General features: G+C 47.1%; 1 protein-coding gene across 1 annotated transcript in view; it reads left to right on the forward strand.

Moving 5' to 3' along the window:
- LOC107971217 (short stature homeobox protein) overlaps nt 1-9,892 on the forward strand; it is a 38,960-nt gene extending 29,068 nt beyond the window's left edge. The window contains exon 6 of the mRNA XM_063804031.1: nt 9,256-9,892. Coding sequence (XP_063660101.1) covers nt 9,256-9,300 — 45 coding nt within the window. The 3' untranslated portion in view covers nt 9,301-9,892. The remainder of the gene's footprint in view (nt 1-9,255) is intronic.
- The last annotated feature ends 1,026 nt before the right edge of the window (nt 9,893-10,918 follow it).

Below are 10,918 nucleotides of genomic sequence, written 5' to 3' on the forward strand. Positions count from 1 at the left end.
AGGCTGGAAGCTGCTTGTCTCCTCCAGCTTTGGGAGGTCTGGGGAGGAGAGAGGCTTTCGGTGCACACGTTTGACATTAAAAAAAAAAAACAAAAAAACTGGTGCCTAATTTATTAAAGAGAATTAGCTTAGCGAGTATATGCTGATTCTTCGACACACGTGGGTAAGTTGATGCAATTTATAAATGTTTTATTGAAATTTGATATTTAATGAGAAGCCGGTGAAGGAATGTAGAGAATATCCAGTTTCAAAGCTATGAAATGTGCTATTTATTGAAAGGGGATGGCTTCACGAGTTCAGCCCATTGTACGTGCAGGTCCCGTGGGAAGGAGGCAAAAGCCCCTGCTTCTTACTCTGTGATGTATGTGGATTTGTTATTTATTTTTTTCCTTGGTCGGACATTCATAAATATGTGCTATTTTAATTATGTCGAGTGTAAATTTGACATCGCGTTGCATTTATTTTTATATTTCTGAAAACTGTTGCTTTTTCTTCCCCCCTCTCATTTACGAGGAGCCTGTTATGATTGACGACATAGCGGCCCCCGCGTTCGGGTTACGAATACATCTACAGATATTTTCAGGGATTGCTTCAAATGAAAAGAAATCACACACCGTTTCCCAAACCAACAGTCTTCACATTTCTATCCCTCTGTTATTGTCGGCGGGCGGTGAGGGGTAGAAAACAAACAAACAAACAAAAAACACCCTGAGTTTCTCTGGTGACACCCTCATTCTCCTAACGTTCAATAATCTCAATGTTGAGTTGCAGCAACCGACTGTATTTTGTGACGCCCCGTAGTATGAATGTACATCTTGTAAAACTGAGATATAAATAAACTTATAAATATTTGTATTCAAGCGTTAAAAAAAAAAAAATTCTCAACCTCTCCCCTGAGGACAGGCTGATTGGGGAAAAAAAAAAATCCTGAGTCAGCCGTGGCTGAAAACAGAGTGTTGTTCTGGGACCAGCAGCCCCGGGTGCTCCGTGCATTTCTGGGGTGGGTACCTGGTGTTGCCCCCCAGCCCTAGATCGGGAGGTACCATTGACTTTTGCTTGTATCCCATCTGCTTCCTTTACTGAAATGTACCTCCCTGCTTCTCAGCCAACGTTCCCCCAGAAGGTGGGAAAAAAACAGAGGAAAAAGCCCTGATCTGAATCAAGTCAGAGCTGCTAATTTTCCACTTTCTTTAATTAATTAATTTATTTTTTTTGAGACTGAGTCTCGCTCTGTCGCCCAGGCCGGAGTGCAGGGGCGCGATCTCGGCTCACTGCGACCTCCTCTGCCTCCCGGGTTCAAGCGACTCTCCTGCCTCAGCCTCCCGAGTAGCTGGGATGACAGGCACCTGCACCACCACGCCCGGCTCATTTTTGTATTTTTAGTAGCAATCGGGTTTCACCGTGTTGGTCAGGCTGGTCTCGAACTCCTGACCTCGTGATCCACCCGCGTCTGGGCCCGGCCGGTGATGTGTGTGCTTTTAACTTTTATTTTGTTCCAGTTTTCGACACTGGCACGGATTTTCCAGCACGGTCTTGCAAGGATGATTGAGTCATTTTTGAGACAAAAAATATAATAATAATAAATGGAAAAAGAAATCGACTTTTAAAAATGACAAATTTTTTTTTTTTTTGGCATAGATTTTTCTCTCTTTATGTAAAGGAAAGTTCATGATTGGATTTGGCCGGCCTGACTGCTTCCCGGCTGTGATAAAAAACACATGTGAGCTGGGAGGGAAGTGGGGGAGGGACACACAGCTGCCCACACAGGGTTCCCACTGCGGTTACAGGGTGGGCAGTGCTGGGGGAGCTTTCTCTGTGGGGGGCTCAGAGCCTGAGGACAGGTGAGCCTCTCTGACACCTCCCCAGTTGCCTGGAGTCTAAACGGTCCGTTGTCTGTACCGTCCGTTTTTCCTGCTGACTCCTGGTAGTTCCTGAAAGCTTCTCTTGGCCAGAGAAGGGGTTTCAGAGGCCGTGTGTCCAGGCCATTCTGCAAAGTGCAACTTGACCGTTCTTTTCCTTTTGTGGCCCGCGCGTTCTGAAGCTCAGAGCCCTCTCTTCACCCAGCCTGCGTGTGTCTTGCCGGACAGAAGAAAAATGGTGCTTTGCGTGTTAGCAGAGGTGCTTTTCATGGCTGACCTCAACGCGTCCATCTCCAGCCTTGACCAAGCTGTTTTTTACGGGCAAACGCAGGCAAGTTCTGAATGCACACAGTTATTTCATGGTTAAAATATTCAGCTTTGGCCGGGTGCGGTGTGGCTCTCACTCCTGTCATCCCAGCACTTTGGGAGGCCGAGGCGGGTGGATCACCTGAGGTCAGGAGTTCGAGACCAGCCTGGCCAACATGGTGAAACTCTATCTCTACTAAAAACACAAAAATTAGCCGGGCGTGGTGGTGTGTATCTGTAACCCCAGCTACTCAGGAAGCTGAGGCAGGAGAATCGCTTGGACCCAGGAGGCGAAGGTTGCACTGAGCCGAGATCGCGCCATTGCATTCCAGCCTGGGCGACAGAGCCAGACGCTGTCTCAAAAAAATGAATAATAAAATAAAATAACAGGAACTAAATAAAATAAAACGTTCAGCTTTGTTCTGCAAATCCACTCCTATGGTTTCACGTGGTTTGAGAGACCCTGTCCCTTAGAAATAGATGTTTGTTGCCAGTTGTAATGAATCTGTTTCAAAAATGAACAGAATATTCAAATGGTTCGAGAGATCCTTTCCCTTAGAAATAGCTTGTTGCCAATTGCAAAGAATGTTTTTCAAAAATGAATGGAATCTTCCTGGATATCTCTTCCAGATCTTCATTTTTTTTGCATAGTTCAACCTGAAAAGTAAGTGTCTCAGCCCTGAATTTCTTTCTGACTTTTCCATGGGTTCTCTTGCAGACTTCTCTGGACTTGACCACATTTAAAAAAAAAAAAAATTAACTTTTTCACACGGACACAGTTTCAATAGGAATGAGATCTTTGAGTTTTTATGTAACAGATTCTTACCATCAGTTCTCAGATTCCCAAATTACACACAAAAAGCCACGGGCTTCGCCTCCTGCTAACATGTCCTTCTGTTTCTGAGGCTTCTGTTGGTGTTAGACTTTCATCTTTAATAGCAGACAATGTAGGGATTTAAAGAAAAATGCAGAGAAAGCAAAAACACTGACCAAACACACGGAGATAAGCTTTCTAAAGCCTTTGTTCGTGGAGTTGTCGTTAAAAAAAAAAGTTGTTTTAAACTTTGCAAGCATGCCTATATTGAACTCATAAGCAAGAGAGCCAAGAAAAACAGTGTCAGTCGTCAACTCTACACGTTTTCCCAAAACCGACGTATTTCAATTTCTTTTGTTTGAACTCACAGATGCTGAGAGTTAAAAGTTAAATTTTTGTCATGAACAATAATGGCCAAAACCACAGTTACTTTTGCACTATAGCATAATAAGAAAAATACAGGCTGGGCTCGGTGGCTCACACCTGTAATCAAAGCACTTTTGGAGGCGAAACAGCCAGATCCCTTGAGCCCAGGAGATTGAGACCAGCCTGGGCAACATAGCGAGACCCTCATCTCTACAAAAAAGGTTTGTTACATATGTAACAAACCTGCACATTGTGCACATGTACCCTAAAACTTAAAGTATAATAATACAAAAATTAAAAAAAAATTCACCAATCAACTGCCTGCTGGTGCCTTCAAGAGACTCACCTAACACATAAGGACTTGCATAAACTTATAAAACAATTCAATGGAAGAAACCTTGAAAGTATTCTGAGAAGACAGTATAATAAACTGATTTCTAAAAAGGCTATAAAAAATTGAATAAATCATTGTTGGGTATCCTGTGATGAAATACAATGCAGCCAATAAAAATTACAAAATGAATAAACATTTTATAACAATTAAAAAAAAGTCAAATAATTAGGCAGGCATGGTGGTGCTCTCCTACGGTTGAAGCTATTCAGCAGGCAAGAGGATACTTTGTTTTTGTTTTTTAATTTTTTTTGAGACAGAGTCTCGCTCTGTTGCCAGGCTGGAGGGCAGTGGCCTGATCTCAGCTCACTGTAATTTCTGCCTCCCGGGTTCATGCCATTCTCCTGCCCCAGCCTCCCGAGTAGCTGGGATTACAGGTGCCCGCCACCACACCTGGCTAATTTCTTTTGTATTTTTAGTAGAGACGAGGTTTCCCCATGTTGGCCAGGCTGGTTTTGAGCTCCCGACCTCAGGTGATCCACCCGCCTCAGCCTCCCAAAGTGCTAGGATGACAGGCGTGAGCCACCGCGCCCGGCCTAGGAGGATTATTTGATCCCAGGAGGTGGAGGCTGCAGGAAGCCATGATTGCACCACTGCACTCCAGCCTGGGTGACAGAGTGAGACCACATCTCTAAATAAATGAATAAATACAGGCAGAAAGTTTTTTTTTTTTTTGGATGGAGTCTCGCTCTGTCACCAGGCAGGAGTGCAATGGTGCCATCTCAGCTCACTGCAACCTCTACCTCCTGGGTTCAAGCAATCCTCCTGCCTCAGCCTCCCGAGTAGCTGGGACTACAGGTGCCCGCCACCACGCCCGGCTAATTTTTTGTATGTTTAGTAGAGACGGGATTTCACCGTGTTAGCCAGGATGGTCTCGATCTCTTGACTTTGTGATCTGCCTGCCTCAGCCTCCCAAAGTGCTGGGATTACAGGCATGAGCCCAGGAGTTCAAGACCAGCCTCAGCAACAAAGTGAGACCTTTTCTCTCCAGAAAATCAAAAATTTAGCCAGCTGTGGTGGCTCCTGCCTGTGATCCCAGTACTGTGGGAGGCTGAGGCAGAATTGCTTGAGCCCAGGAGTTCGAGACCAACCTCAGCAAAAAGGACTCTCTCTCTCTCTCTCTCTCTCTCTCTCTATATATATATGAGTTTCAAAAATTGCTGGGTGACCAGCTCATCTACTGGTTTTCCCCTTGGGGAAGTGAAATTGTCATATATTGAAGATTTCCAGGGAAGCTGTATTGAATGAGAAACAAACTCAATCTGTTCATGTTTAAAGAGCTGCAGTGCGTTTGCCGTGTTTCCCATAAAACTGCACTTCCAAAAGACACGCTGAGAAAGGAGACCAGGATTTGTAATTCAGAAATTGGAAAGCAAGTTAGGCTGGACGTGGTAGCTCATGCTTGTTGTAATCTCAGCACTCTGGGAGGCTGAGGCAGGAGGATCACTTGAGCCCAGGAGTTCAAGACCAGCCCGTGCAACATGGTGAAACCCTGTCTCTCCAAAAAATAAAACATTTAGCCAGCTGTGGTGACTCATGCTTGTAATCCCGGTACTCTGGGAGGCTGAGGCGGAGTTGCTTGAGCCCAGGAGTTCAAGACCAGCCTCGGCAACAAAGTGAGACCCTGTCTCTCCAAAAAATAAAACATTTAGCCAGCAGTGGTGACTCATGCCTCTAATCTCAGTACTCTGGGAGGCTGAGGCAGAATGGCTTGAGCCCAGGAGTTCGAGACCAACCTCAGCAACAAAGTGAGATCTTGTTTCTCCAAAAAATCAAAAATTTAGCCAGCTGTGCTGGCTCATGCCTGTAATCCCGGTAATCTGGGAGGCTGAGGCAGAGTTGCTTGAGCCCAGGAGTTCAAGACCAGCCTTGGCAACAAAGTGAGATCTTGTTTCTCCAAAAAATAAAACATTTAGCCAGCTGTGGTGGCTCATGCCTGTAATCCCGGTACTCTGGGAGGCTGAGGCAGAATGGCTTGAGCCCAGGAGTTCAAGACCAGCCTCAGCAACAAAGTGAGATCTTGTTTCTCCAAAAAATAAAACATTTAGCCAGCTGTGGTGGCTCATGCCTGTAATCCCGGTACTCTGGGAGGCTGAGGCAGAATGGCTTGAGCCCAGGAGTTCAAGACCAGCCTCAGCAACAAAGTGAGATCTTGTTTCTCCAAAAAATAAAACATTTAGCCAGCTGTGGTGACTCATGCCTGTAATCCCGGTACTCTGGGAGGCTGAGGCAGAGTTGCTTGAGCCCAGGAGTTCGAGACCAGCCTTGGCAACAAAGTGAGACCCTGTCTCTCCAAAAAATAAAACATTTAGCCAGCTGTGGTGACTCATGCCTGTAATCCCGGTACTCTGGGAGGCTGAGGCGGAGTTGCTTGAGCCCAGGAGTTCAAGACCAGCCTCGGCAACAAAGTGAGAACCTGTCTCTCCAAAAAATAAAACATTTAGCCAGCAGTGGTGACTCATGCCTCTAATCTCAGTACTCTGGGAGGCTGAGGCAGAATGGCTTGAGCCCAGGAGTTCGAGACCAACCTCAGCAACAAATGAGATCTTGTTTCTCCAAAAAATCAAAAATTTAGCCAGCTGTGCTGGCTCATGCCTGTAATCCTGGTAATCTGGGAGGCTGAGGCAGAGTTGCTTGAGCCCAGGAGTTCAAGACCAGCCTTGGCAACAAAGTGAGATCTTGTTTCTCCAAAAAATAAAACATTTAGCCAGCTGTGGTGGCTCATGCCTGTAATCCCGGTACTCTGGGAGGCTGAGGCAGAATGGCTTGAGCCCAGGAGTTCAAGACCAGCCTCAGCAACAAAGTGAGATCTTGTTTCTCCAAAAAATAAAACATTTAGCCAGCTGTGGTGACTCATGCCTGTAATCTCAGTACTCTGGGAGGCTGGAGCAGAATGGCTTGAGCCCAGGAGTTCGAGACCAACCTCAGCAACAAAGTGAGATCTTGTTTCTCCAAAAAATCAAAAATTTAGCCAGCTGTGCTGGCTCATGCCTGTAATCCCGGTACTCTGGGAGGCTGAGGCGGAATTGCTTGAGCCCAGGAGTTCAAGACCAGCCTCAGCAACAAAGTGAGACCCTGTCTCTCCAAAAAATAAAACATTTAGCCAGCCGTGGTGACTCATGCCTGTAATCCCAGTACTCTGGGAGGCTGAGGCAGAATGGCTTGAGCCCAGGAGTTTGAGACTAGCCTCATCAACAAAGTGACACCCTGTGTCTACAAAATAAATAAGTAAATAAATAAATTAAAAATACATAAAATTAGCCAGGTATGGTGACTCATGCCTGTAATCCCGGTACTCTGGGAGGCTGGGGCAGAATGGCTTGAGCCCAGGAGTTCGAGACCAACCTCAGCAACAAAGTGAGATCTTGTGTCTCCAAAAAATCAAAAATTTAGCCAGCTGTGCTGGCTCATGCCTGTAATCCCGGTACTCTGGGAGGCTGAGGCAGAGTTGCTTGAGCCCACGAGTTCAAGACCAGCCTCGGCAACAAAGTGAGATCTTGTTTCTCCAAAAAATAAAACATTTAGCCAGCTGTGGTGGCTCATGCTTGTCATCCCAGCACTTTGGGAGGCCGAGGTGGGCGGATCACGAGGTCATGAGATCGAGACCATCCTGGCTAACACGGTGAAACCCCGTCTCTACTAAAAATACAAAGAAAATTATCCGGGCGTGGTGGCGGGCACCTGTAGTCCCAGCTACTCAGGAGGCTGAGGCAGGAGAATGCCGTGAGCCTGGGAGGCGGACCTTGCAGTGAGTCGAGATCGCGCCACTGCCCTCCAGCCTGGGCCGCAGAGCAAGACTCCATCTCAAAAAAAAAAAAAAAATTGCTGCCCAAGCTGTGTTTGCACCACTGCCCTCCAGCCTGGGCAACAGAGCAAGCCCCAGCTTTCTGCCACCTCCGCAACCAAGAAAGCAATTCACACAGAAATCAGTGCGTCGTGCAGTGACCTCTTCAGAAAACCAATGAGTTTTCCACCTGACGAACCGTTTCCGAGCCCCATTCAGAAGAACACATCCCTGTAACTGCAGGGCAGATTTACTCACTGATACCTGTTTAAATAAAGCTTCCAGCCTCTGCACGGGGTCTGTCTGGAAGCTCCTGTATCTGTCCCACATTCTTGGAATCACAATGCACCCTTGCAAGGAAGATATGTATTTAAACGGAGTGGATCTTATGGTGAGAAAATGCTGCCCATCCTTCTAGAAGACAAAAGCCACACAAAATACATCACAAGAACCAGTTTTTTTCAGAGAAGAACCTGCACAAAGAACCTGCCCCCCCCCCACACCCGTGAATTAACAGGATGTATGTTTTATCATAAAAGCACAAATTTGTTTCCTATGCACTCTCTGAGGATTTGGCCATATGCAAAGATGTACAAAAACCTTCTGTTTCCCCAGGGAACCGTAACCCATCTGAAAAGATGCCCTTCTCAGAAGCGCATTGAACGATTGTTGGAAAAGATAAAATACGACGTGCACACACAGAGTAGAGAAATGTCACCCATGCAAATTGTGTGTTTGAATGTAACACATTCAGGAAGCTAAATGGGGTATGACCACACATTTGGGTTGATTTATTTGGCGAGTGGAAGGGGCAGATGGAAATGAATACTGCTGTTTTCCTTTGGAAGGCCATATATGGGATTACCAACAGGATTACTTTGGAAGTTTAGCCTCTCCAGGTGGTCTCTCTCTCTCTCTCTTTTTTTGAGACACAGTCTCACTCTGTTGCCCAGGCTGCAGTGCAATGGTGCGATCTCGGCTCACTGCAACCTCAGCCTCCCAGGTACAAGCGATTCTCCTGCCTCAGCCTCCCGAGTAGCTGGGATCACAGGTGTGCACCACCACGCCTGGCTAATGTTTGTATTTTCAGTAGAGATGAGGTTTTACCATGTTGGCCAGGCTGGTCTGGAACTCCTGACCTCAGGTGATCCACCTGCCTCGGCCTCCCAAAGTGCTGGGATGACAGACATGAGCCAGCACGCCCGGCCCCAGGTGGTCTTTTTAGCGGGTATTAAAGCAGTTTTCTCTCTGAGCCTTAAACCATGAAGATAGAGAGACTCAGTGTATGGGTTTTAGAGTTGTAATTTTATAAAAATAAGAAAAAGTCGACCTATCATTGATGGTTAGTATTTTTTGTAGCAGTTGCATGCAATATTAGGATAAGGCATGTTCTCAAAAAGAACTCTTTTTTTTTTTTCTTTTTTTTTTTTTGAGACGGAGTCTCGCTCTGTCACCCAGGCTGGAGTGCAGTGGCGCAGTCTCGGCTCACTGCCACCTCTGCCTCCCGGGTTCAAGCGATGCTCCTGCCTCAGCCTCCCGAGTAGCTGGGACTACAGGCGCCCGCCACCACGCCCGGCTAATTTTTTGTATTTTTAGTAGAGACGGGGTTTCACCGTGTTAGCCAGGATGGTCTCGATATCCTGACCTCGTGATCTGCCCGCCTCGGCCTCCCAAACTGCTGGGATTACAGGCGTGAGCCACCGCGCCTGGCCTTTTTGTTTTGTTTTGTTTCTAGATGGAGTTTTGCTCTTGTCGCCCAGGCTGGAGTGTAATGGCGTGATCTTGGCTCACTGCAACCTCCGCCTCCCGAGTTCAAGTGATTCTCCTGCCTCAGCCTCCCGAGTAGCTGGGATTAAAGGCACCCACCACCATGTCAAGATAAAGTTTGTATTTTCAGCAGAGACAGGATTTCACCATGTTGGCCAGGCTGGTCTCGAACTCCTGACCTCAGGTGATCCACCCGCCTTAGCCTCCCAAAGTGCTGGGATGACAGGCGTGAGCCCCTGCGCCCGGCCTTTGTAACTTTATTAATTTTTTTAATTTTTGTTTTGTTTTGTTTTAAGAAAGACAGAGTCTTGCTCTGTCACCCAGGCTGGAGCACACTGGTGCGATCATAGCTCACTGCAGCCTCAAACTCCTGGGCTCAAGCGACCCTCCCACCTCAGCCTCCTGAGTAGCTGGGACTACAGGCGCCCACCACCACACCCAGCTAATTTTTTTGATTTTTACTAGAGACGGGATCTTGCTTTGCTGCTGAGGCTGGTCTTGAGCTCCTGAGCTCCAAAGATCCTCTCACCTCCACCTTCCAAAGTATTAGAATTACAAGCATGAACCACTGCCCGTGATCTCCAAAAAAAGGACTGTTATGTGGATGTTCTAGCTTCCTGTTCTCGTCTTTTCTTTGTTAATTGTACAGTTTGAGGGTGTGTGTGTGTGTGCGCACGTGTATGTGTGCAGTCTCCTGATTTCACGTATTTAATTGTTTACTGTGTAAAGATACATGTTGTTTTTAAATTTTATTTATTTATATTTATTTATTTGTATTTTTGAGACAGAGTCTCACTCTGTTGCCCAGGCTAGTGGCGCGATCTCAGCTCACAGCAACCTTTGCCTCCTGGGTTCAAGCGATTCTCCTGCCTCAGCCTCCCGAGTAGCTGAGATTACAGGCACCCGCCACCACGCCCGGCTAGTTTTGTTTTGAGACGGAGTCTCACTCTGTTGCAGGCTGGAGTGCAGTGGTGTGATCCCGGCTCACTGCAACCTCTGCCTCCCGGATTCAAGCGATTCTCCTGCGTCAGCCTCCCGAGTAGCTGAGATTACAGGCACGCACCACCACACCCGGCTAATTTTTTATTGGTAGTAGAGACGGGGTTTCTCCATGTTGATCAGACTGGTCTTGAACTCCCAACCTCGGGTGATCCACCCACCTGGGCCTCCCAAAGTGCTGGGATGACAGGCGAGGGCCACCGCGTCCAGCCTTCTTCTTTTTCTTCTTTTTTTTTTTAAGATGGAGTTTCACTCTGTTGCCCAGGCTGGAGTGCAGTGGTGCAATCTCGGCTCCCTGCAACCTCCACCTCCCAGGTTCAAGAAATTATTTTGCCTCAGCCTCCCAAGTAGCTGGGACTACAGGTGCCCGCCAGCACACCCACCTAATGTTTGTATTTTTTTGGTAGAGACGGGGCTTCACTACATTGGCCAGGCTGGTCTTGAACTCCTGACCTCAGATGATCCTCCTGCCTCGGCCTCCCAAAGTGTTGGGATTACAGGCGTGAGCCACCATGCCCGGCCAGACATCATGTCTTAGGAAATCAGAAAGTGGGTAGTTTCTGCACTCTGAGGAGAAAAAGAGACGTCCGGCGAAGAGAAAGGAGAGGGAAAGGATATCTCCTCTTGTCTGT

This window comes from Pan troglodytes, chromosome X (assembly GCF_028858775.2).
Source record: "Pan troglodytes isolate AG18354 chromosome X, NHGRI_mPanTro3-v2.0_pri, whole genome shotgun sequence".
NCBI classification, from domain to species: domain Eukaryota; kingdom Metazoa; phylum Chordata; class Mammalia; order Primates; family Hominidae; genus Pan; species Pan troglodytes.